We start from the raw sequence: 27,618 nt of genomic DNA on the forward strand, positions 1-27,618 counted from the left end.
CAGATTTGAATTCAGGTCTTCCTAACTCTAGGCTCAATGTTCTACCCACTGCATTACCTAGCTGCCTCTATGGGTCTATAGCTAGCAAGAATGGATGAACCAAGTCAGGGTTTCTGAGATTGGGGAGGACTTGGATATGTTTGTAGATAGTAGGGAAGCAGTCAGTAGTAGACAGGGAACAACTGAAGATAAGAGAGAGCAGGAATGATAGAGGAGGCAATCTATCAATATCTATATAACTATTTTGAGATGGCCAATGCAGGAATTTGTTTTGCTTGATTATGCATATTTGGTACAATGGTTTTGTTTTCTTTTTCAATGGGAGGAGGAAAGGGAGAGAAAGTGGATTTTTATTAATTAAAAAAATTAAATTAAGTTTAAAAATAGGTGTGGGTTAAAAAAAATAAAACTTGAAAGTTTCTTTGAAAAAGGTTTCATTTCCAAGATATATAAAGAATTAATTCAAAGGCTGATATGAACAGGCAGTTTTCAAAGAAAGAAATCTAAGCTATCAGTAGCCATATGAAAAAATGCTCCAAAACACTAAAAATTAGAGAAATGAAATTAACTAAGGTTCTACCCTATATCTTTCAGACTGGAAAAGTTGACAATAAAGGAAAATAGCAAATATTGAAGGAGTTATGGGAAAACAGGCACATTAATGCACACTTGGTAGAGCTGTGAATTGGTCCAGTAATTCTGGAAAGCAAATTTAAACTATGTCCAAAAAGTTGCTAAACTGTGCATGTCCTTCGACACTACTAGGCCCACAGCCCAAAGCAATCAAAGAAAGAGGAAAATGTTCTATATATACAAAAATATTCATAGGAGCCCTTCTAGTAGTGGCAAAAATATGGAAATTAAGGAGTACCCATCAATTACAGAATGGCTGAACAAATTATGGTACACAAATGTAAGAGAACATCACACTACACCATAAGAAATGATGAAAGGGATGATATCAGAGAAACTTGGGAAGATATATATGAACTAACGCAAAGTGAAACAAGCATAGTCAGGGGAACAACACATGCAACAACCACACCGTAATAACTTTGAAAGACTTGAGAACTCTCAGCAATGCAATGACCCACCATGATTCCAGAAGATTGATGAAAAATGCCACCCACCTACCGACACAGGCGACAGATTCAAGATGCAGAACAGATACACATTTTTACATGGCCAATGTGGGAATTTGTTATGCTTGACTATGCATATTTCTTATAAGTTTTATTTCTTTTTAATTTTTTTTTTTAAGGAAAGGGAGGTGGGAGAGATTTTAAAAATCTTAAAGTATCTAAAAATATACAAAATAAATACAAGATTCTTTTTTTTGGAAGGCGGTGCACTAGCAGGCAAGGGGATCAGAAAATGCTTCATATAGAAGGTGTTGCTTGAGCTCTGAAGAAAACGAGATTCTAAGAGATAAAGGCAATTTGGAAGTACAAGCATAAAGGACTGTCAGTGCAAAGGTACAGAGATGAGAGATAGGTATCATCAGAATAATGACTATAAATAACATAAACGAAAGCCCTAAAAGGCAACTGGCTACAGATTATTTGCAATGATCAATCGCTGACACAGAGAACAAGTGATAAAAAACATTTCCCCTCCCTTCACTAAAGGAGGTTTACAACTGTAGAATGAGAAAACTCTTACGTTAGAGACATTCATAAATTAATTTTGGTGGTGAAAATTTTCTCTGCATCATAACATGCTGCTTCTGAAATTGAAGGACAACAGAGAACTGCAATTGGTTTTCACATATCAAATTGTCCTTCAATTCTTTCTATCTGCTTCTTTCAATAATTATAATGCTGTTTGCCTTAGGATTTAGGTAACCTCCCCTATATATTTTTATATGGCACATCTTGTGTTTCATATTTTTTTCATAGTTCTAGAATTTCTTTTTCTCCTGATGATGTTATATATTTCCAAAAATTAAAAATTCTTAAAAACACCCAAACTGCAAAGTTCTGGGTTGGTTTTTTTTGGCATTTCTCTGATTGGGGAGCACCCACTTTGTTTCCAGTTCTTTGACACCACAGACTGGTGCTATTAAGATTTTAGTATTTACTGGACCTTTGCTTCTGTCTTTAACTTCCTTAGAGTGTATGCTCAATAGTGTGTTTGGTGTTACTTTTCTTGAATGATTCCATATTGATACCCAGAAAGATTGCACTGCTTCACAGTAGTCTATATTTAGTCATTCTTAAATCTTTATGTATTGGGATGATACACTTGAAATTTTAAGCATTACCTGAGTTCATTCAAACAAAACAGGTGCTAGGGAAGATAAGAGGACTTAGATAAGATAGGCAGGATTCCAGTTTCTGTGGAACTTATTGTCTAGTAGTGGAATAAAACAAAACATAAATGAGTAAGATACATAATACTCCAGTTAACAAATGCTTAATACGTGCAAAGTATTAAGCCAGATTCTGGAGACACAATGACAACAAAACATTCCCTGTCTTCCAGGAGATAAAATATGTAGGGGCTGTTATTAAAAGTCTTTGTGAAGGAGGTGATGTTTAACTTGAGCTTTATTGGATAGTAAAGAATAAAACAGGCGGAGGGAAGGAAGACATTTAAGACAAGAGAAGAAAGTGAAATGGTGAAATGCAGGGAGGTTAGGGGTCAAGTAGTACAAAGAGGAGACAAGTTTGACAATGTGTTTAAAGGAGAGCAATATTAGAATACTGAAAGGTAGTATTAAGAAATTGTGGAGGGTCTTGAATGCTAGACAAAGGAACTTTTAAAAATTTTTTTCCAATTACATGTAGAAACAATTTTTAACATTTGCTTGGGGTTTTTTTTTTAGTTCCAAATTCTATCCTTCCCTTTCCCCCTCCTCCCACCCCAAGAAGGCAAGCAATTTGATATGGTTACACATGTGCAATCATGCAAAACATATTTCCATATTAGTCATGTTGTGAAAGAAAACACAGAGGAAAAAAAGTGAAAAAATAAAGTGAAAAATACTATGTTTAGATCTGCATTCAGACTCCATCAGTTCTTTCTCTGACTACAACTAACTACAAAAGTCCAGATGTAAAATGAAGATTTAAGATGAAGGAGGGGTTATGTGAAAAAGTTGTGTTGAATCCTTTCCCCCTGTTCATTTTCAAGAGAGATAGGAAGAGAAAGAGAAAGAGAAAGAAAGAGAAAATCCCTGAAGAAAGTTAATAATATTATCATACAGATAATGGAAGACCAAAAAAATTCCACACTTGCCAGAAGCACATACTACACACTTTCTCATGTCTGTTTTGTTTAAAAGCCAAGGATAAGGATCTATTGAGTATCCTAGATAAATGAATTAGAAGTAAGAATGTCTGGTAAATGCTATTCTCGGGAGCATCCTGAGGCATCACAGCAACTTTTTCTAATCTTCTAAACAAGTAGGGAAAGCGTATTGATCTGAAATAAAATTATCCTTTTATTTTAACTTCCCCTCAAACAAAAACTGTCAGTTCTCCAAGCATATAATTACTTGCCAACAAGGTAAAAACAGCATACTTTTCTGTTCTCAGCTTTTAGTATTACAAAACAAAGTATTTGGGGCTAGATTAATGAAATATTTAGTCTAATCCACCCTTTAAGTAGAACCAGAATCCTTTAAATAGATACAGTGTGAGACAAGATAATTTGTTATTAAATAAAATATCAATTAACTATGGTTCAGAAGCTCCAAATAATTTGTCTAAGCAGATATTCTACTCTAAACTGAAGCTTTTTTTATGTCATAGAATACTGGTCTGTGTCCAACAGAAAGAACCCTTCTAGGAAAAATTCCCTTTTACAGGGCCCCAGACCTTTGCTTAGACTCAGAGGCCCAGCCAGAACAACTCATCACTTCCTTTGGAAAATGTAAGTCAATTCTACATTAATGAAGATATCCTCACCCCCTTTAAAAAAAAAAAAAAGGCTTTTAAAAAGTATCATCATCTTTTCATTCATTTTCAGTCATTTCTTCATAACATTTGCAATTCTTTGAATTCTGTTTCAAGAAAATTATTTTCCTCAAGTTACTCTATCAATAGCAAACAGTTAAGTAGAGCTACTAACTTAAAACCTTGTTATATAAATCTTCCACAATTCTTTAATATCTTATAACTAGTCAAACCTACTACAAATACTAACAAATTGAAACTGGGCAATTAATATAAAGTATGTTACATTGAGCATCAGAGAAATATGAAACCCATAACTTCCCAAATACAGACATGAATATCCTTTTCTTCTTAAATTATAATAAGCATACCAAGAAATATCCTAAAATGGGCATTACATGGAATGTGTATGCTGTGTTGTATACTTGGAACTGTATTATATTTCAATGTTTATTAATTAAACAATTACTACATGACAAGTATTGTACTAAGCACTAAGGATATCCAGAAGAGCAAAAATAGTCCCCACCCTCAGGGAACTTATATTCTAGTAGAAAGGGACAGGTGAATAATTAAATATATATGGAGTAAAAAGGTAACCATAGAGAGAAAGATTCTAGGACTTAAGTAGAAAGGGAGAAAGAAGAACCTCAGGGAAGGCCTCCCCAGAATCGGGGGGCTTTGAGCTGAGTCTTGAAGAAGTCAGAAATTCTAAGAGATAGAGACAGCATATTGCAGGCACCTCAGACAACCAACGTAAAGGCAAAAGATGAAAGATGGAACGTCATACAAACAGTTTAATATGGTTGGATCAGAGAGTATGGAGGAAAGTAAAAATGTGAGGAGATAAAAGGTAGCAAGAGGCCTGTTTGTAAAGAGTTTTAAATGCCAAACAAATAGCAAGGTGGCAGAACGGATAAAGAGCTGGGCCTGGAGTCAGGAAGACCCAAGTTCAAATCCTGCCTCAAACACTTACTAGGTGTGTGACCCTGGGAAAGTAACTTAAACCTTGCCTCAGTTTCCTCATCTGTAAAATGGGAATAATAACAGCACCTATCACCCATGACTATTGTGAAGATCAAATAAGATGATTGTAAAGCACTTAGCACAGTGCCTGGCATATAATAAGCACTATATAAATGTTAGTTATTATTAAATAACTTTATATTTGGTCTAGACAAGAAAACTGTCTGAATTTAACTTAAACTGGGGTATCCATTGATTTACCAGCTTTGTAAAGACTAGAATGCTTCACTTATTGCCTTTGACTTCTCTGACAGGAATTTCTAAGGTGCCTATCCCTTGGTGCAGCCAAGATCAACATGAAGTTTGTGTTTCAGCTTTTAAGTGAATGCTATGACTCTTAGAATGTCATTTGCATCAGGTTGCATCCATTTCGAGATGCAATGAGAGTTTGAGAAGTAGAAAAATCAAAAAAATATACTTAGGTTTAATGAAAATTAATAAACCACTGTTTTTAGGTAAAAATCCTCAAAATCTTCCAAGAATTATTAAATTATTATTACAGCTTTCCAAAAGCTATATGGAAGACTATAAGAGTATTTCAGTTATCTAAGCCAATACATGGCAAAATATGCTAAGTTTAGGGGCAGAAAACTTACATCTATAGTACTGCTTATAAAATTAAGATTTTAAAAAACTGGAATACAAATCATGCGGACAAAATTCTTCGGTTAAGCTATATAATCTTATCTTTTGCAAGACTACATACAAATACGCTTTTATCTTTGCCTGATGCCTTCGTTGGCTTTTCTCTGAGCAATCTGTGGTTGAGGTCCATTCTTTTAAGAAGCCTACATTTCTTCAATGATAAAAATAAACAACACTGATTTGAGGGTAAGTTTGAGAGAGCCATCTAAGTTGATGGGATGGTGGGGCTAAACTCAGTAAGGATAAATGATGGGGGCAGCTAGGTGGCACAGTGGATAGAGCCCAACCCTGGAGTCAGGAGGACCTGAGCTCAAATCCAGCCTCAAACACATGAACTAGCTGTGTGACTCTGGGCCAGTCACTTAACCCCAATTGCCTCACCAAAAAAAAAAAAAAGAAGAAGAAGATGGATTGAAGCAGAAGGAGTTGAGCCAAGGGGACCAATTAGAAGGCTATTGCAATAGTCCAGGTGAGAGATAATGAGAGCCAGAACTAAAATGGTAACTTTATGAGTGGAAATAAAGTCATATATTTTGCTGCCGTCATTAATTCTTTTTTTCTTTCCTCCTGAATCCTGGGCCGGTGCCCTATCCACTGCGCCACCTAGCTGCCCCTCAATCCATCTTCTTACACAGCTGCTAAACTGGTTTCCTGAAGCACAGGTCTGACCATGTCACCACCACCCCCTCTCAAAAATCTTCACTGGGTCTTTCCACTTTTCCTTCAGTCATTCCTCCCTCCTTTCCTTCCTTCTCTTTTTCCTTCCTCCTTCTCTTCCTGCCTCCCTTCTTTCCTATCTATTATCTATCTTTAAGTGTATATATGATGTCTCACCAATTAGAGAGCAGGAACTGTTTCACTTTCACATTTGTATTCTCAGTGCTTCACACACTGCCAGGCACATTAACAGGTGTTAACAAATGACCACTGATTTATTGACTGATTTACTTCATATACAAATTCTTTGCACATGCCCTGACTCAGCCAGCTCCAATGCCAACCTGTCTGCAGTCATTTTCTACTCAATCTCTTTTCACTGTTATGCAAAGCGATGCTGCTCATAATTTCTTATCATTCTTGAAATGCTTTATAGAGTTCTAATTAAAACTAGCATTTCCATTGGCTACTGTGTCTCCTTGCTTAGTAAAGAAGGGATTATTTGTTCAATATTTTCTGGCTAACAGTTTTTGATGTCCTTCATACTCCTCATTGTGGTGACTGTTTTGCTTTGTTTACACACCATCGTAATGATGATGGTCAAAGCCAATTAACACCTTTGCTTTTAAAAGGTTACCTTGCTATTTTTTAGAGAGGAGGAGAGTGAAGGAGAAAAGGCACTCATAGATTTTTTAATTTTGAGGTGAAACTACAGTAACTCTATGGAGTGCCTTAAACCATAGTTTAAGTTAAATTTGTAAAGTGTGCTCACTTCTATCAATTAATTGTGATAAACAGGGAAGACCATAAATACTCTTAAATACGAATTAAAATATTTCATCCGAAACAAGAGGCTTAAAGTTTGTGGAAATGATTCACAAAACAATTCAAATGAAATTATACAGGTTTTTTTTTCTTTCCAGAGCTATATAATACAAAACAATTCTATAATTGGAGTTTGTTTTCTAACTACTAATTAAAACAATTACCTTATGTCCTAAGAGACTTATTTCGGAGCATTTCAGAAATTCAGAAAAATAACATTAGCACATAACTAGGGGGCTCAAATTATACTTCTAAAGTAGGAAAGTGACCAAATAGGTTACTATAACACTTTGGTGACAACTTGTAGCTAGGATTCTAGTTCAGACACAGGTTGGAATTAGACTAGAACAGAGACTTCAAACACTGGACCTGCAGGTGGACCATAACACTTCCAAATGCAGCCAGAACTAGATTAAAATATAATTGGGAAATATTCAGCAAAATAAAAAAATACAATAGAATATAAATAGTGTTAATATGTGATTTTCTAAGTCAATACACAGCCCATAGGGATCCTTCTGTACAATGTAGTGGCCCCATTTCTATTTGAGTATGACACTACTGGACTAGATGGGTCCTGGTTCCAACTCTGAAAATCTGGGATTCTAACATCTAAATATTCTAATACAATATATTCTTTACTACATATCTCAAGTTCTTGTTCACAACCCTTTACGAGGTTCAGTATTCCTTTTTCATCTAAGCAAACCTTAAAGTGCTATATAAATGCTTGCTATTGAGTTGTCATATTCCCCATCAACAAAAACTTAAGGAATAGTACAAGATTTTGTTTCGTTAATAACAACCAAAGATGATTCAAAGATGATTATTTTAAAACAACAATATTGTTATTTATAGTTACCTGGCTATAATAAATTTATGTACCTGCTATAACCAAGCATATAGTGATTCTCTGTTTCAAGATACTCAAGCATATGGACTAAAGCACAAATTAACTACCTCTGCTTTCACTTATATGAGAATGTATTTCAGCATTAGTATAAAATAAAAGCAGTAAAACTATTCAAATGGCAAGAACACAGTATAACTTGCACTGAACTGACCTTCTGGGCAGAAAGGCTAAATTAGGAGAAAGAATTTTAAGGAATTCATTTAAAAAGGCAGATTATACTTGATGCAAAAGTGAAAGACCCTAGATAAGTAAAGAATCAAAAAAGGAAAAGGGGTATGCAGAGAAAATTTCAGGAAAAAAAAAAACCTTTTCTTTATTTTCTTTTACCTAAAGCATAAGTGAGAAAATTTGTTTTAGAATGACATAAAACATTAAAGGTAAGGTTCTCATACATTGTTACTGGGCTTACTTAAAAACCATGACAAGAAAATTTAATATACAAGATATGATAACTGACATTTATGTAGAGCTTTAAAATTTGCAAAGCATTTTACATATTTTATTTATATTTCAGAACAATGGGTACTGCAGGTACTGCAGATACTGTCCCTATTTAGTAGCATAATCCTTTAAATTTTCTTATTCCAGCATAATCCCTTGCTCACTGTAGGTGTTGATTTTGAGCCTTAGTTTCTTCATTTGTAAAATAAGGACAATTATAGCACTTACTTCCTAAGGTTGTTGTGAAGATCAAATGAGATAATGTGTGTGAAAGGCTCTGCAAACCTTAAAATGATATGGCAAGATGTTTGAGGGAAAAGAATTTTTTGTCTTAGTATCCTCAAACAAGTACTTGGTATATCACTTCAAACTTAATAAAATGCTTACTGAATTTTCATAGTCCAGATAGTCTCAGATAGAAAACCCAAGACCCTCCTGATTTTCAAGTTCTGTGCTAAAATTCTTGTAAAAGACGGTGTAGCTTGCACAAATCCAGGTAAACAAAACCCGTTTACAGAATGTTGTAAATAAGAGAGTGGCATCTTCAGAGCAAAAATGGTTGTCAATGAATTTGGAGATGGAGGGCTTTTTCCCCCCTCATAATCTTTTCTGAAAAAGAATGTTTTCTGTATTTGCTGGATGATGTGGTGGGCACAATGACCAGAAAAATGTAGCAATTTGGTTTTACTATAATGTTGGCTTCTTCTTGTTCAAGGCAAAGACTAAGTTCAATGCTCAGCGATTTGTAGCTCCATTTATGATAATGATTATTTAAATCTAAATCAAATTAATTTCTAAATGTTTGAATAAACTATGATTTTAAAGTTAGATTTGCCAAATATGATCATTTTAGAAACAAATTAAGTTAGTCATATGTCTTAATGTCCCACACAAAGGGCTTTTTGATGAATAAATGTGGATAAAATAAACTATTGCTTAGATTTCAACTTTCCCCAAAGCAAAATCCCCAGAAACGTTATATTTGCATTTAAAACAATTTGATAACAAATCATCACTGACACTACTTTTTTAGACCAGTTTCCACAGGCATAAAAGACCCTTCCCCTCACACTCACACAAAGTAAGCAATTACTACGTGTCAGGTACTATGCTAAACGCTGGGAATACAAATATAAACAAAAAGAAAGATGGTCCAAGTCCTCAATGAGATTATCCAGTCTTGACATCTCTTTCTATATTCCCAAGGGATCCCCATCTGTGCCAGGCCACCAGGGCATTCACACAATGACCTAGGTTGATTTATTTAAAGGGTTAACGTTAAAGCACTTTACAATGGTAAGGACTAAGAGGAGAATAGTAGCAACAAGTATCACCTCGTTATTTCCATAGCAGATTATACACTTTTTCAAAGCTACTCCAACACATTCGTACTCTCGTAAATCCTGACAATTCGGTGAGGTGGTCAAGGAAGTCTAAAAACAACTCTGGGACACACACACATACACAGCCTTGTCTAGTGAACTATTCCCCTTCAAAAGACAAAGTAAGGAATGGTAAAGCATCTCCTAAAGATGACATGTTCCGGACACACAGCGATGTCAGCACACGCACACAGACACGCAGGCGCGCGCTCACACGCACACACTCTCTCGACAACTCCACGGGGTGGGACGGAGAAGGGGGCAGAGGGTGGACAGCTGGCCCACGAGGCTCTTCCCCACACACCTCACCCAGGAGTGACAGAGATGGGCAGCGTCCACCGCTAGCAGCGTGACACAAACACAGCCCAGGGGACCCCGTGGAGACTCCCGGGAGGGGCGGAGAGCTCACGGTGAAGGGAGGGCTCCCACAGACCTCTCCCGGGGAGTGCGCGGGGCGGGGGAGCTGAGCGACGCACCGCAGGGGGCTCCCACTCACCTGCAGGGCCGATTTCCATTCATGGAGCTGGGCAGAGCTGCTCTAGGAGAGAGTTGGGCCCGGTCCGGCGAGGGAGGAGACGAAATGAGGTGGGTGGCGGCTCGCTCCCCGCGCCAGGCTCCCGGGGCTGCGGCGGCTCCTCCTCTGAGGCCCCTTCCCCGAACTGGCAAACTGCCTGCCGGGCTCTGCACTCCTCAGCTCTGCCGCTCCGACAACGCGGGCCGGGGTCCGCCGCGGAGGAAAGGCAGGCGCGCCGGCCGCACACACACGAGCTGAGCTGCGAGGGAGAGGGGACGGGAGAGCAGCGAGACGCGGTCCCGAACTACCGTCGCTTACAGCCGCAGGCGCTCTGACTCGTTCAACCGCCACTGCCGCCGACTTCCCCGCCGGCGCCCCCCCCCGGAAGCCCTCCGACGTCACTTCCGCAGCCAGTCCTAGCCCACCGCCTCCGTTGCCTAGCCGCCCTTTACCCTGAATGAATACTTTATTCCGGCGCGCGCTCTAAAGCGCCGCGACTGGGAGGGCAAAAGGAGGCTGGGCACGAAGCTCCGGGAAAGCCAGATCTCCTCGTGCCGGAGTAGGGCGGGGATGAAAGTGAAGGGAGTGGGGAATGGGTGTGTGGGTAGGGGCGGAGCAGATGATAATAGAAGGACGCACGCGGGGGGGTGTGTCCTCGCCTCCAGGCCTGAGGAGACCTGACGGCTTGGGGCATGTCCCAGAGGCCTCAGGTATGCCGGGGTTGGGGCCAATCGCGAAAAAGAAAGTTCTGGGGGCGTGGTCTTCCTAAGGGGCAGAACTCTCCAAGTGCCTCCTATTGCTTCACGCTGACTGACGAGGCGGGGGGGGAGTGGGGGTGGGGAGACATCTTTTTCAGACAGCAACCCTCCCCCCCAACACGGCTTCAGGATTGGCTGGTGGCCAGGTCTGTCACCTTTTCCGCTTCTCTGATTGGACGTTTTGACCTTCCCCCCCACCCCGACTGTTTTTACAATTACATTTCGGCGTTGAGTAGCGTGAACATTCCACCAACTGCTACTGACTGGCCGTTTAACGGTCGCCCGCCTACCGCCCGCGCGCTGTCTGGGCTGCTCAGGACGCTGTCCACTCAGCAGCTTTTCTCAGCCCTGAGCTTCCCAACAGGGCCGCCATGACAGTTTCTACTCTCAGTCATCTCTAGGCAGAGAAAGACATCAGCTCCGTCCCCATACGGGTGATCAGTCAACGAGCATTATTGAGCGCTTATTATGTGCTAGGCACGGTGCCAATTCCTAGACCTTCTCAGGCCTGGTCATCATATGCATTCAGTAATTGTACCCTAAGCTATTTGAGTACAAGGGGCTTTTCTTTTCCTCCTTGACTCCCCAGCGCCTGGTACATAATAGGCGCATAATAAATGCTTGTTGCATTGCTGTCAACGCTAAAAGGGACCTTAGGAATCATCGAATCATTTTACAAATGGGAAAACTAAGGCCCCCTCCCCAGCAGCACCGTCAACTCTTCTGATCCTCTCAGTTGCCTAGTCTTAGGAGGAAGGGATACAGCAGCAGCTCCCTCAAACGTTCCTAAAAAAGGGGGGGGGGGGAAGCATTTCCAAGAATGAGAACTGCTGCCTTAAAACCCATTCTTGGAATGAAGAGAAGTTAAAGGATCGTTATCGGCCTTTTACCCCAGCATCCTTGGCTCTCCATCTCATCCCCACATAGCAATTTTTAAGTAAAAATCTTGGATTGAGCAATAAGTAGCTGAGGGAAGTTCAAAAACACACTCCTCCCTTGGCAAGGCTGGTCTTCTGGGAAATGAGAGTTGGGAAATGAAGCACCTGCAACCGACTGGAATTCTACCGGAGTGAAGACTTATCTCCAAGCTGTCTTTAGTCACCTTTTCCCAGTTGTTAGACTCCCACTATAGTACACTGCTGATGGCTTTGAATCTCTTTTCCTAGATGATTCCCCATTTTCCTAGTAATGCCTCTGAGTCTTAGTAAAAGGGAGAGTGGTTGTGACTACTGGATACCAGCTGTCTCCTAGAACTGGAACCCTGGATTCCAGGCATAGGGAGTTTCTGTCAAACAGACAACCTATTTAATTCAGCCTCTTTAGACTAAAGGATTATGGCACTAACACTATTTGGTGTTTAGGCTGGAGATCACTGTCTTCAAATTCATGAAGGTCATGAGAAAGAAGGATTATTCTATCTGGACTGAAGTGAAAGTTACAGGGAGGCAGTAGTCAGCTCAAGATAAAGGAAGTACTATAGCTAACAATTAGAGCTATTCAAAAAAGAAATGGACTTCTTTGGAAGGTCACCAGTGAGGTCTTCAAAACAGAGGCAGGAAGACCTTTGATGCCTCATTGTGGTATAAAGGTGCCCCTAGTTTTCAAAGGCTCCTGCAGCAGGACAGGAGCTCTTGGGAGATTCTGCAAAGCTAGAAAAATTTCAAGGACAGGCCTAGTGACACTTGTTTGTCATACAGGAACCAGTCTAGCTAAAGTTGAAGTTCATCATTTATTCATTGTAAGGTTGACCATCAGGTGATGAATTTGTTGATAAACCCAGTTCATGAAACAGACCACTACTATGGAGGAATTAAATTATGCATAGGTAGAAAGAAAGTCCATAGCAATGAAATAATAAATTTTCTTTAGTATCTAATCCAACAATCATTTATTATGTACCTACTATGAGCTAGGTCCTGGAGTTACAACAACAAAAAGAAAAGTAGTCCCTGGCCTCAATGAGCTTACATTCTAATGGTATTGAAGTATCCAAGCAAGTAGAGGGACTCACACTTCAGATAGAGAATAGACTTCAAGGACTTCTTAAAATTGAATTGCTAACTGATTTTCTGAGATGTTTAGTTCTCTTCGATAGAAATGAGGAAGTGGAGGGAATCGGTATTTTTTGAAGGCTTTTTTTTTTTTTTTTTTTTACGGAAAGCAAAGCTGGAGGTGGCTATTTGGTCAATCTCCTTCTAAACTGACTGTACCTTAAAAACACAAGTATCTGCTTCCCCATCACTAAACTTTGAGACTGGGGAGGGTTGCTAAACTACCAGAAAGAAACTTAGAGGGGAGGGCAGGTGGAAAAAAAATTAATTTTCTTTTGCTTGGTACCAGGAGACAGAACTAGAACTAATTTGTAGAGGCAGATTTTGACTGGACATAAGGAAAAATTTCCCAACAATAATATCTATCCACAACTGAAATTCAATGACTCAGGTTGGGTAATAGGTTCATCCTCTCTTGAGAGCTTTAAGTGAAACCTGGATAACCATTTGATGGGGGCTGTAAGAAGTAACCCAAATCAAGTATGGATTAAACTCTGAAATTCCTTCCAACTTTGTGATTGTGACTGAAGAAATAAGCTACATCATACCAACCTTATTCCCAGCCTGACAGCAGCAGCCACCTGCTTATAACAGCTCTTTCCTCCTTTCCATTGGCATATGTTAACCCAAGAGAAACACTACAGAAAATAGAAGTCCTGGTAGAATAGAGAGTAGGCTGAGTGCCCTATGAAAACTAAACCATCTCAGCTTCTAACAAGATGCTCATTGTGCCCAGGAGAGATGAGGAGGGGATAACCAGATAGCTGCAGCTATCAGTTTTATATAGACACATATCAAAAGTGTCTTTTCATCATACACACACAGCACCCCCCTCCAATCCCCCAAGAGTCAAGCTCTGGCCCTGAGATGACTGAACATGGGATCTTTCAATCACTATATGGGGGCTGGGACTGGATCTGGAGTAGACTCATTCCTCTTCCCCTGGGTCCAACTGCTGATGCTTGCCTTGAAAGAATGAAAAAGCATTTAGTAAGCACCTAATATGTGCTACTCACCATACTAGGACCTGGAGATACAGGAGAGAATTCCTAAGATTCTTTCCTGTAGCAGGTTAAAAAAAACAACAAAACTTCCAACAGTATTTCTCCAAGATCTGGCTGGGGTCCTCTACCCTAATCCTATATCCCTGACATCTTATAAAATATAGGATATTTCTACTGGGGAGAGAGGGGCTGATCAGGAAGCCAAGGTAGACCCCAAGGGCTGCTGTTCACTTCTGCCCCATACCTCATCCCTCTGTAGCACTGCTGGCAGGGTAAGCCCCTGGAGAAGCATACTAGGGAGAGCAGGACATAATGTTCCTTGAGTGTAAACCACAGCAGACTGTGGAAAGGGAACATCCAAGGAAAAGGAGGGGCTAGGGCGGAGAGGGGAAGCAGTGCCTTGGCTTGGCTGCAGGCCTCAGACAAGGCAGTTGTAGTATGTTAACCAAAGGGCTCTTCAGTCAGACCCAGCAAGCCTCGATTTTTTCCAACCTCTCCTTCCAGAAGTGGCGGCTTTGAAGGAGGGCTCTAGCTGGGCTTGGCCCACCCTCCATACCAATCATCCTTTCTCAGCTCAGAGAAACATATATATGCCAGGTTTGCTGCTAGGGCAGCCAAGAGAAGGGACTGGTAAAGTTGCTGTACCACCCCCCATAATCAGATTAGTGTGTGTGCCAGAGTTGGCCTGATCTAAGAGCAAGAAACCTAGGTTCTTCTGGCTCTGTACCTACATCTCCTCCCATCACAACTTACCTAAATGCCATCAACTTCTTGGACATGCTTTCTAATGTACTGGCCCTATAGCCCCACAGGGCCCCCATTTCATCCTCAACTTTGCCTCTGCACTGGCTTCCATCACCATTTCATTGGGAACTGCTGGAATCCCCTCCCCCTCTGTCCCCCCACACACCTGCAAAGATATGGGAGACAGGATAATTTGTTCACAGGAATGCTGGATACATGTCCCCAGCCCAGGATGGGCAGAGAGGCAGCACAACCTATGCAGAGAAAGAACACGGAGTGGCTGAGACAAGCCTGAGCCCTGGATCTTTGGCTTTGGGCCCAGGTGGAATACAGCCTTGGTCTGGAACTGAACACACACTTGGCCAGCCCCAGCTCCCTTCACTACCAAGATGTCTGTTCTCAGGGGAGCAGCCAACTGCCTAATGCAGAGGCTCATACAACTTCAGTTGCTTCTAAGTCCAAATATAGCAGCAAATCATCCAGGTCATCTCCCCATTCCTCACCTAGACACTTTGTGTCCCTTGGGATAACAGAATAAGTCTGCTGCTAGTATTTGAATTACAACTTATTTTTCAGGTTTCCATTTCAGTTGGAAAAAATTCATTCCAGGTTCCAACTTGCTCTACAGTTTCAACCACAGCCAGCCACCCCTCATCCATCCCTCCTTTCTCACCGAAAAGAAACTAGAATTTGGCTGTTAATACTAAAAGGTTGTTTTTTTTTTGTTTGTTTGTTTTTCCCAGTGGAATCTGGCCAGGTATATGGCCATAGGCAGTTGCAGCACTTGTGTTCAAGACATCTGGAAAAATCCCAACACCTAACTCTTATTGGAAGGCTGGGCCTGGGCATTTGATCCCTCTCCTCCCAATCTGGAGGCTCTAATTCCTTATATCCTGCTTCAGCTATCTCACTGAGATGACCACCGCATTATGCCAAGGGCCAGGCCAGTCAGCTCAGCCAGAGAGGGTCAGATACTGGCTTTCCTGGAAGAGAATGATGTTCAATAAGACTTTATAGAGTTAAGCACTATTTGGTGAACAATTTACAGTAGCCATGTGATCTAGTCAACTGTTGGACCATTTTTATTTATTTTATTTGGGGAAAGGACATGATAAAGGATGCTGGCAGTCTATCCTTACCTGATAGTTAAGGAAGTGGTTTTACCTTAGGAAAGAAAGTGGTGCTGTCACATAATAATCACTCACATTTTTGAGTGCTTTCCTCACAACAGCCCTGTGAGGTAGGTAGTGCAAGTAGTTAATATCTCCATTTTACAGGGGAAGAAACTGAGGCTCAGAAAGGTTAAGCCCTTGCCTACCCAGGAAGTGCTAAGGATGGATCTGAAACCCAGGTCTTCTGACTCCAGTGCATTTTCCACTCCGCCAATAGGACCAAAGTCTCTCCCAAACCAAGCTGCAGCTGCCCCAGCAGGCCCAGCCCTAGTCCCTCCATAAAGAGGACAGGAAAGCAGAAAGGAAAGCTGGTTTTTTACTTCTATCTCTGAAGTATCGGGGGGGGGGGGGGGGGGGGGGGCTGTAAGGGGTGGCAAGAGACTAAGAAAACACTTTGGAAATGTAGGCCTTGGCCTTATTTAGAGGTGGTTCTGACATTCTAAATGAAAGGACATATTAGAGAAGGCCTGAGAGGCAGTCCTATGCTCTTCTGAGCTATATAGACACTTGCCCCCAAGGGAGGAGTTGGAATGCGGAGAAAAATAGGAAAAGATACAATCTAATTCCTGGGTATTAGTTAGGAGAAAAGGTCAGCAACAGTAAGCTAGCGTCAAATTGTTTGAAACCTTCCTCGGCACAGGCAAGTCTCCAATGCTGAGGATGAGCCCAGGTGTAGCTCAGGATGATACAGTCCTGTCCATTTGTAAGAGACCACTTTGAGGATCCAAGTGGGATCTAGGGCCAGCTCATCCCAGGGAAGCACCCTGCAGAGCCCCAGGAATATTAGGCTCAGCCAGTGAGCCAGGCCAACAGACATGTATCTCTGTTCTGATTCAATGTGGATACAATAGTCTGTCTCCATGCCTTCTTTGATTGGAATAGCAGGCTCTTACTTAGATCTGAAGTGCTTCTACCTTGAATGATCTCACACACAGCCCGAACCTCCCAAGATCTCTAATGGTTGAAATTCTACCCATCCTTTAAGACCTAGTTTAAATGATATTTGCTCTTCGAGGCTTTTTCTAAAGTATTGTGCCACCCTTATGACATATTCTACCCTAATAATAGCTTGCATTTATGTAGCTTCTTACAGTTACAAAGTGCTTTCACATACGTGATCTCATCTGATCCTCACATTAGAGCCCTGGGAATATTATTATTCCCCCTTTCACAGATGAATTAACTTAGGCTGCAAAGTCAGATCTTGAACCCAGGTATTCTGACACTAAACTAAGTATATGAAATAACCTCTAGCTGTCGTTTCCCCTTTATGGCACCTGACCTTTGCACAAAGTAAGCACTTACTAAAGGTTTACTGAATTGAAGACAAGGCTTGTGGTTGCCTTAGTTTGGACAGAAGCCAGTACAGTAGTGAGGCTGCTGATTAGGGCTCTAAGACAATGACAGAATCAAGATCTACTTCCAGGGCCCCAGAAGTTTTGGAAGGCCTTCATACTCATCCTATGGCAGAAGTACCATCAAATGAATTCTGAAGTATCCTCAGTGGGTTGGCTATTAATGTGAAATACCAGCCTCTAGCCCTCCAGGAGATATTTCAATAAGATAAAGAGGGACAGAGACGTAGGGCCTCTGGGGACAAGTAAAGATTCCTTTGTGGGTTCCTTTGTTTGTATGGAGCTGCAGCTCTCTTCCTCTTTGAGAAAAGGCAGAAACCAATAAAATGCTTCTCCAACCTTTGACCTTCTACTTCAAAATAAAGACCCTCAGAGCTTCCCTGGGGAATGAGAGCCCCTCACCCTCAGGAGCAAAGACATAAGCACCAGTCATAAGCAAGGAAGCCACAAATAGCTACAATGATCTAGAGGTTGTTTAATTCTTAATTCTTTTTTCCCCTTAAAAAGCAATGGTGTTCTACTCTTATAGTATTCTCTTTATTGTTTTGGCCTAAAATCAATGTAATTGCTCTTGGCAGCTTTGTTCAGATCTATGCCCCCCACCCGCACCCCGACTCCCCCCTCAGCCAAAAAAAGAAGAAAAATGATGCTGCACTTTTAAAACATAAGCCATTGTTATCTTTATAAAACACAATATCATGCGGCTGCTTGTTTCAGAAATAAATGTCCGTTACAACCGCTTGGGCAGTTTCACAAATGGACCATCCAGCATACAGTCAGAAGCAGGACACTAACACAGGTCAAAGAGAAAACCAAAAGCAAACAAGGACTCTGGGTGTGGGGCCCCAAGGACAGCTCTGCCCTCACTGGGCTCAGGGAGGTGTGAAAGTTTAGAAACTGAACTGAAACTAAACCCCAGGAGTGCTCTGAACCCTCTGTCCACCATACCTCTGCTAAGTGCAACAATACCACGTACACAAAAAATGTCCTCCAGCATTTTCTTATTGCTGTTCAGCCATTGGACTGTCATTAGACTCAACAGATTCACTTTATTTGCACAAAGTTTTGAAGATTCATTTTCAAAAGGGAGATGAACCCTGCCCCTCTTAGTGCTTCTCCACGAGCCTTGGGTGCTCCAATAAGGTGTCCCCAACCTCCCTGTCCCTCTGCAGCAGCCTGAAGCTCAGAGCCTGAAGAGAGTAGAATGGCTGTGGAATACCATTTTGGGTCCTGCATCAGCCCAGGGAGAAAGCAAGTCCTTAAAAATTGAAGAGATTAAAAGATAAGAGCACCTCCCCATTTGCAGAGGGCCAGACAGAGTGGCTACAGAATGCCTTGGGTGCCCTCCACAGACTTGGCACATGCACTTGATGTCCAAGCTTTTGGGAGAAGAGGGTAACCCAATACTTATCCTGGCACAGATACCAGATTAATAAATAAAACACAACTACCCCTGGATGCTATTTCCAAAGCCCCTTTTTTTTGCTACAACAGAGGTAGCTCTCCCCACATCCTACCGCCAAATGGCCCGCCCTGCCAGGTCCCGGCTCCAGAAAAAGCCTCCAACAGCTTTGCATATAACTATTGGCCCAGGCAAGGAGAAAAAGTATTTCCCAAGCTGCCCATCCTGCCTGGGAGGTCTCATCCCCACCACCAACATTGCTTCTCTGGACCCCAAGGGTCCTGTGGCATTGATCCTAGGTAGAAGGGAATGCCCAACTGGCACATCAAGCAAGAATCAATTCAATCCAACCTGGGCAGCCTTTGTAGTGTTCAGGAGTAATCCCTCCCCCTTTCTCTGTTTAGCCACTGGCTTGATATCTCAACACTCTAGTCAAAACAGTGGAAGGGATGGATCTTTCATCCAGTCTGATCCCACGCACCCATGAAGGAACAGAAGGCAAAAATTTGTTCTCTTTGCTCCCCTTGGCCACCCAGCCTAAAATATTTGGCCACCTAAGGCATTGAATTCCAGGCCTCCTTAAAGGAGGCTGCTCAGAGATGTGGCCCAGAAAGAGAGGCAGCTACTGGGGTAACCAGGACCAGAAGCATACAGGGTGCTCAGTATTACAGCAGGAATAGCACCTTGTGGTGGTGGGGGACGGTCCTAAGGAGAAGCAAAGCCTCCTGTTGTCACCCCAGCTTGGCATGCCTGTTGATTCTGCATCAGCTGAGGCCTTGGGATAGAGACATAGCAAGAGGCTCACATGGATACTCATGCAGCACCAGATGCCAGGTGGGCACTACACTGTGAGTCAAACCTATAGAAAAAATGGAATTCCAGGTGCTCAGAAGCAAAGAAGCGACGGCTTCACAATAGGCGTAACTATTGACACTGGAGCTCTGCAGAGGCTTGATCTCAAAAAGGCATAGAAGCAGAATGAGGGTACTGAGAAAGGTGGGAGAAGCAACAGACAGTTAAAGAGACTGGCTGGGGCACTCTGGGTGCCCCCAACACCTGGACAAGGAAGCCCACAGAGCTGAGAGCTTACTTCCAGGACCACCTTCTCATCCTGCACACGGCACCTCACACACAAGTGCAAATTCTAAGGTCAAGTTTATATTTCAAGTCTCAAAGGCTAAAAAAAAAATCACAAGAGCAACAAAGCTATTCTGTTGTTTGTTGGGTTTTTTTTGTTTGTTTTTTTACCAATGCCCAAGCTGCTCCTCGCACTTTCATTTATTTATTTTACAAATGGCATATGTAATGCCAACATGTCTAAAAAAGCAATTCAGACCCCAGCTCAAAACTCAACAGGAGGGAGGCAGAGAGAGAAAAGGAGGAACACAAATCGGGCCCTGTGGCTGCCACCTGCCACGGGCATGGATAAATGCTGGTGAATGATTGTACCCTCCCAGGAAAATTGCCCTGAACCCCAACCCCAAGACACATGCGGAGAAAACATGCAAAGCCACTGGTCCTGGGGGAGCTTCAAAAGGCTGGAGCCCCACCCAGAGGTATGAATGGACACAGACTAGAGGCAAGGATATGGAGATGGACAGAGGCGGGCAGAGTGTTGACATCACGATATAGGCACTTGTGTAAGGAATGTAGGCTCCTAGGTGAGCTCACCCCCTCCCAGAGCCCCTCCCCACCCTGCCACCCACAGCTAGGGGGAGAGCCACTGGCTTTCCCAGCCATCCAGCCCATGGACGGCAGGGTAGGTGATACTATCGGCTAGGAAGGAAGGGAAGGAAGGAAGGAATGGAAGGAATTACCAAACTGTCCCAATGCCCTATTCCACAACTATTGTTTGTGCTAAGTTTTGCTGATATCTTTGAACAACATGATCAACAAAAATAGAGACTGGGGTAGATTATTTTGCATAGCAAATCATGGTCTGGCAACTCTTCTGCTGGGAAGGGGAAGAGCCAGTTCCAACACCTGCCCACCTTTCCCTGAGCAGACAAGGATAGAGACTTGGTTTCAAGCCAGCCTCCAGGCCTGTGTCTGCTTTACCAGCTACTAGGCCTGAGGGCCAAGGCTTTCCACAAGGGCTTCATATAAGGGTGTGGCCCTCAAGGTCAATGGTTGCAAAACAACCAAACTAAAGCCCAGTAGAAGAGATGACAGACTAGGCTACCTAGTATCTAATCCCTTAAAGAGCACAGAGAAATTCCCACAATGAGCTGAGGTTCCTTGTCCTCACCAGATGGGCAAAAACAAATAAGCCGTTCCTATGCTTACCCGTGCCACAGGAAGGGGCCTAACCACTGACACCTTGGGCACCTGGCAGCCTAACGAGGCCTTGGACAATCTGGTGCCCATGTTCTCCCCAAAGTGACAGACCAATTATAGCCCTCTGACCCTACCCCAGCCAGACCCCTTCACTGACTGCAGAAAGAGGGAAGACTATATGCACACATGCATACACTTCCCCATCTGCCCCTTGCGCACAGAACTAAAAGTATTTTGTGTAAACAGCAGCGAAAGCAAGCAGCAGAAGCTATCAAAAAGTGTGTTGCAGGCCATGCTGGAGTCGGAGAGCCTGAGCTCCGACTAAGAATAGAGGAGACAAAAGGATCCTCTGGGGAGGGGGCGCAAGGGAATGGTGGATAATGCACAGAGCAGGGGAAGGAACCAAGAAACAACAGGGCTCCAACCCCACCCCCTGCCTACTGGGCAGAACAGTGACCCAGGTGCATGACCCTTCTATGGACAGACAGACGGACGGCTCAGTGTGTCTGGGATGTAAACTCAGAGGACATGAGAGTCACCTGCAAGTTTTGGCAACAGACTCAAGATACTGTATAAAAATAACATTTAGTTTTCTCTTTTTTTCTTCTTTTAGACCTAAGTATCTTTTGTTCTAAGATAGCCCAGCAAAGAAATGTTGAAACATGGGAGACTCAACTGTCATGGAGGAAAGGATGCCATTGAAATAACGCTCTGGGAACCTGGGGACAGAGGGGTGGGAGTGGGGGGAGGGCAAGGGTCAGTTATTTCAGCAGCTAAGAAACTTGTCATGTTTGAAAGTGCAAATGTCTTCAATGGATTTTAACCATCTTGAGGTTGTGATCTCAAAACAATGGGTTCACTCTGTGAATGTCATAGTCAACTCCTTCTGATGCAGACAGCTGGCAGCGTCACCTACAGGAGGCCTGTGAGGCTTGGGGTGTTTCTCCCCTGCTTCCCATATCCCCCTTCTCCCCCTCCCACACACAAAAAAAAAGGTACAAAAAGGTTGCAGTTCTGCAGCATTACAGTGAAGGCACTGGTCACCCACCAGTGGGGCAGAAGGAAGACAGGGCTGTGTCAATTCGGACTAAGTGCCATAGTGCCTTACATCTGATGGGGAGGGGGAGGGAGGAAGGTGCCCATGGGAGGGGGGGGAAGGTGTGCCGCAGAGGGGAGGGGTGACAGCTAGGGGGAGGAGCAACCAAAACTACTGGTGGTAGAATTTCCCTACAAACTGGATTTCAAACCCATTAAAACCTCTACTACCCTAAAATATTGGTTTGGAATTTTTTTTTCTTCTTAAATGAATCTATACCTTTTTGATTAAGGCTCCTAAAAATCCTTCCCTCCTCCTCCTCCCACCCTCTTTTCCAAGCCAACACTTTTCCCTCTAAAAGAAGTGAACCCAAACCTACCAGCTTCTGTCCCTCGAGCCGCAGCTGTAGAGCCGACCTTATGGAGCCCTCCCAGTCACAAGTCTTTAGTATTGCATTTTAAAATGGGCACCTGTGAGCGACGATGCTGCCTCTCTCTTGGTCCACTGGGGTCGGGTCAGATGTGGCAGAGCAAGGGAAGAGTCAGGAGCCTTTGGCTGGTGGTCCCTGTTTGCCAGCCCTGCCCCCCATCCCCCCACCCCCTAGTGATGCAGCTTCTGCTCTGCAGTGGGGAAACAAGCTCTCCTTCCCCACCTCCCCCCTCCCCCCAGCCTGCCCCCAACCCCCTCCCACTCCCCTGGATTCCTCTTCCTGGGATTCCTTCCATCTGTATGGCTCCTTGGGCTCTGAAAGCTTTCTTCTTTCCAGTGAGGTAACAGCGTTCTGCCTTTCAAGCAAAGTACATGGTGCGCAAAGTGTCCTGGTGAACCTGCACAGCCTTGGCCAGGGCCTGGGGATCCCGCCCATTGCTTTGTCCCGATATGTGGCTCCCCTCGCCGCTAAAAAAAGAGAGACAGATAAGCAACCCCCTCAGACAGTTACTGGACATGCTTGTAATATTGTTCTCCTATGCTCCATGGCCTCCCTTCCTCTTCATTCCACTAAGACAGTCCTCCTTTCCAACCATGGGCCTCACCTGTCATGCTCTTTGTCCACCAGGTGATAGCGTGCCCGGAAAGCCACGAGGCGAGCATAGTAGGCAGGTGCTGGGATGGAGACAGAGCGTGTACAGCGCACATAAGTGTGACACAGCTGGTAGGTCAGGATCTGCAGCTCATCTGCTGTGAATCGGTTGTCATCCCAAAGGACATAGTAGTGGGATGGTCGGCTTGTGCCCTATGGAGATGACGGAGTGAGGAGGAATGTTTTCACCACAGGGCCCCTGGGAGGGGGCACAGGGAATTAGAGAAGGGCAATCCAAAAAGGCTTCTAAGAAGGAACATTCAGCACATCCCCCTCCCTCAGAGCTGGCAGACAGATAAGTTATAAACAAGCCTGCCCAGGAATTAAAATCCACCACTTCTAAGAAACCATCACGTGTTAACCTCACTATATTCAAATCTCATATGAAATTTGTAATTAGTGGTATAGGATTAAAACTGAGTTGTCCACAAATCTAAAATAGGAGAGTCACACAAATGAATGTTAATCAATGAACTTAGTAGGGTTTTAATCCATTCTTAGCTCACCCCATCATCATCATCATTCCCTCCCCCGGGCCCCCCCAACCACTACCACCACCAACAGCCTGAAGTCCCCAGGGATCAACCTAACTACCTGGATGCCTGCATGGCTACACAGGTAGAAGTCAAATTCAAATGGATGAGTGATGTTGGTGTCCACGGTAGTACCTGCTGGGATATTTCCACTCTTCCCAATCTGCAAGGAGAAAAAACACAAATAAGATCTTGGAAATTGAGTCTGGTCCCTAACCTGTCTCAGCTGAATCCTATATGGTCTTGAAGTAAGCCAAGGCAGTCCTGTTGAGAGCTCTTGGTCCTTTGTAACCCCTGGAAAGTTAATACACAGAGCCTTGAAGGGCAAAGGCTGGGCCCTAGGGGGATGGTGTCTGGGGAGGGATAGAGGGCTAAGAAAATGTCTGATTTTTCTAAGGCTGAATTATCACAGGATTTCACTCCTACACTATTCCCAGAGGAGGTTCTCCTTTATGATCTCAAATACCTCTCTACGTGACAGAAAGCAAAATTTTCATCAGGCAAGCAGGCAAACAGTTTTGTGCCACTCAGAGGAAGGAAAGAAAACTGGGCCAGGGGCTATGTGCATCTTACTCTTTCATTCTTGTCAGCGCAGAAAAGGCGAGTGTGGTGGCGCTTCTGGACCACAATATAGGTGATCCCTGGTTGATAGTCCTTCTCCAGCTTGATGCAGGCATCACGGATGGCCAGCAGCTCATAGTGGAGGATCTGGAGTGGCAGAATTAAAGAATGTCTTGAAAGCTGTTAACTTGGAGGGTGACCCATGTGTTGGGCTCTGAGTGGCACAGTGGACAGGATTCTAGACTTGAGAATCAGGCTGACTTCTAATCCTGTCTTAGACACTTACTGTGTAATAGTTAACACACATGGTAGGTTAATTAACCTCCTCTCTTTCAACTTCAGTTTCCTCATCTGTAAAATGGGGATAATAATGGCACGTCCCCCCTGCGGCATTTATGAGGATCAAATGAAATCCTATTTGCATAGCACTTCACAAACATAGGAGAGCTATAGAAATGCTAGCGGAGCTAGACAATCAGACAGCATTATCACTTGACATTCAATAAGTATCAGCCTAGGCTCAAAGGTCCTAAGCTAGGTGCAAGGAAAATACAATTACAATGTTTAGGTAAGCCATAGTCCCTCTTCTCATGGAATTAAAGTATCTCATGAGAGAATGACTTTGCACAGCAACTTGCTCTGTGAAGTTCAAGAGGAAGGAAGTCTGTTAGAGGCCAGGGGATCAGTGAAGGCTTCCTAGAGGGAGCAGCTGATGAATGAAACGGGCGATGTTGGAGAGGGAAGGCAGGAGGGCATTCCAGGCACAAGAAAGTATTAGCAAAGACACAGAAAGAAAGTGCAGGACAAGTTTGGGAAACAGAGAGGGGACCAACTTGGCTGCAGCTCAGGGACATTCATCTGATAAATCTGGAGAGGGAGAGTTGGCTTCAGGTTCTGGAAGACCTTGAATGTCAAGCAAAGAAAAGCTAAAACTCAGGAGCTGAGAGGGTGTCAGTAGTTCATGCTTTTTGAGCAGTGACAGGACAATAACTATGCATAAAAAATTATTCCAGTAGTAGAGCAAAAGATGGATTAGAGGGAAGAGAGTAGATGCAAAAAGATGTTAGGAGGCAACAGTAGTTAAGTCCAAATAGGTGATAATCACCTATCTGGTGATTATCTACTCCAACAGATGAAAATCTATATAGAGTTGTGGCAGTGGCAACAGAGAAGATGAAATGAATGCCACAGATGCTGGAATCAACAGACTTAGTAAGTGATTAGATATAACATGAAGGAGAGAGAAAGATCCAAGTAAACACCAAGGTTACAAACTTGGGAGGCCAAGTAAAGGTCTGTAACAGACAAAAAGAGGGAGGTCAAAGGGGAAAAGAAGTTTGGGAGTGAAAATAATCAGCTTAATTTTGGATATGTCCAGTTTGAGGCATCAATGGTACAACCAAATGGAGATGTCTCTGTAGGTAGTTGAAGATGCGGATCTGGAGCACAGGAAGGAAGGTGTGACTTAGAGACAGAGATTTCAGAATCCTCTAGACAGAGATGGTAACTGAAGCTATGGAAGTGAATGAAATCCTAAAGGAGAGAAAAAAGGGCCAGGACACACCCTTGAGAAACACTCATATTAAGGGATCAGGAGGAGGATGAGAAGCCAACAATGGAGAACAAAAGGTGAAGTTAAAGGAAGAAGAAACCAGGCAAGTGTGTGTAGTGTCTCAGAAACCAGGGGAAAAGAAAGCATCCGGGGGAGGGAGTGGCCAACAGCATTAAAAACACAGAGGTCAAAGCAAATGAAGACTAAGAAAAGGCCATTATGTTTGGACAAATAGGAGTCTGGTGACCTGTGTGAGCAGATTCAATAGAGTGAGAGGGATAAAAGCCAGTTTATAAGGAGCTGAGAAGATAAGTAAGCAGACACTTCAGGTTGGTACAACTTTTTCAATAAGATCAGTATTGAAGGAGAATAGAGGTGTAGAACAGTATGAAGACATGGTAAAAGAGTCAAGGGAAGGATTTCAGAGGGCTCAGAAAACCTGCCTATTTTTTTTGGCACATGGGAAAGAGCCAGATTAAGAGACAGAAACTGAAGATGTGAGAGAGAAAAAATGGATGACTGCCCAGTGCAGATTGTTAGAAATTAGATAATGGATGCATGCAGATGGATTAGCATGAGCAAGGAGTAGGGATCTCTCTACTTCTATGACGACAGGAAAGAGAGAGGGTGATCCAACCATTCCGGAAAACAATTTGCAACTATGCCCAAAGGGCTATAAAACTGTGCATACCCTTTGACCTAGCAATACCACTCCTAGGTCTGTATCGCAAAGAGATTTTTTTTTTTAAAAAAGGACCTATATGTACAAGGATATTTATAGCAGCCCTTTTTGTGGTGGCAAAGAGTTGGGAATTGAAGGGATGACCAGCAATTGAGGAATGGCTGTACAAGTTCTCTGGTACATATGATTATGATGGAATTCTATTGTATTGATGAGCAGAATGCTTTCAGAAAAACCTGGAAAGATTTACATGAACTAATGCCAAGTAAAGTAAACAGAACCAGGAACACTGTACACAGTAACAGCAATATTGTACAATGATCAACTGTGAATGACTTAGCTATTCTTAGCAATACGAAGATCCAAGACAATTCTGAAGGACTTATGGTCCAGAAAAATGCTATCCATCCCTAGAGAAAGAACTGATAAAATCTGAATGTAGACCAAAGCATACTGTGTTTTTATTTTTTACTTTATTTTCTTGGTCTTCTTGTGTCTGTTTTCTTCACAGCACAACTAATATGGAAATATGTTTTGCATGACTGCACACATTTAACCTTTATCAAATGGCTTGCCTTCTCAATTCAAGGAGATAGGGAGAGGAGGGGAAGAGAGAATTTAGAATTTGAAGTTACAAAAAAGTGAGGGTTAAAAATTGATTTTACATGTAATTGGAAAAAAATTAAATATATTTTTCCTAAGGGAAAATAAAGGAAAGTGGATGACACTAAGTTGGGAGAGAGGAGCAAAGGAAAACTGGGGGAATTCATTCTAAACCTTCTCAGCTATGCAAGACACTAGGTCATCTACTGCAAGTGTGAAACATGATTGGTGGGCTTGAAGGGTGTCAAGGGTAAAGAAAAAGTTTACAACAGACAAAGTGGGGAATGAGATAAGAAGGTAATAAGGGAAGAGAAGAAAGATTGTTGAATAGCTGTGATTGCTCAGCTGAGGATGTATCCCAAATTCACAGAGTGAAATTAGCTTGATTTTGTAATTTTCACAAGCTTACTATTACTACTATGCTATTGGATGGACTAAGAAGGAGCTTAGAAGTGGAAGAACAGATAGATGAGGTCAGTCCAGGTAGACAAATTAGCAGGGGTAG

General features: G+C 42.8%; 2 protein-coding genes across 6 annotated transcripts in view; both read right to left on the bottom strand.

Moving 5' to 3' along the window:
* The window catches only part of AGO3 (argonaute RISC catalytic component 3), a 99,124-nt gene extending 76,390 nt beyond the window's left edge, over positions 1-22,734 (bottom strand). For 2 of the 3 annotated variants that reach the window (XM_027864449.1, XM_027864448.1), the window contains exon 1: positions 10,285-10,368. In XM_027864449.1, the coding sequence (XP_027720250.1) occupies positions 10,285-10,303 (19 nt within the window). In that variant the 5' untranslated portion in view covers positions 10,304-10,368. Of the gene's footprint in view, positions 1-10,284; positions 10,369-22,480 lie in introns of those variants that run through there. The other variant, XM_027864450.1, reaches the window with a different exon arrangement.
* Positions 22,735-22,793: 59 nt separating this feature from the next.
* LOC114044837 (protein argonaute-1) overlaps positions 22,794-27,618 on the bottom strand; it is a 29,548-nt gene continuing 24,723 nt past the window's right edge. For all 3 annotated transcript variants that reach the window (XM_027864549.1, XM_027864548.1, XM_027864550.1), the window contains 4 exons: positions 24,289-24,423; positions 23,777-23,878; positions 23,136-23,335; positions 22,794-22,998 (listed from right to left, as the gene is read on the bottom strand). In XM_027864549.1, the coding sequence (XP_027720350.1) occupies positions 22,890-22,998; positions 23,136-23,335; positions 23,777-23,878; positions 24,289-24,423 (546 nt within the window). In that variant the 3' untranslated portion in view covers positions 22,794-22,889. The remainder of the gene's footprint in view (positions 22,999-23,135; positions 23,336-23,776; positions 23,879-24,288; positions 24,424-27,618) is intronic.

This window comes from Vombatus ursinus, unplaced genomic scaffold, assembly GCF_900497805.2.
Source record: "Vombatus ursinus unplaced genomic scaffold, bare-nosed wombat genome assembly UNPS02014775.1, whole genome shotgun sequence".
Classification (NCBI taxonomy): domain Eukaryota; kingdom Metazoa; phylum Chordata; class Mammalia; order Diprotodontia; family Vombatidae; genus Vombatus; species Vombatus ursinus.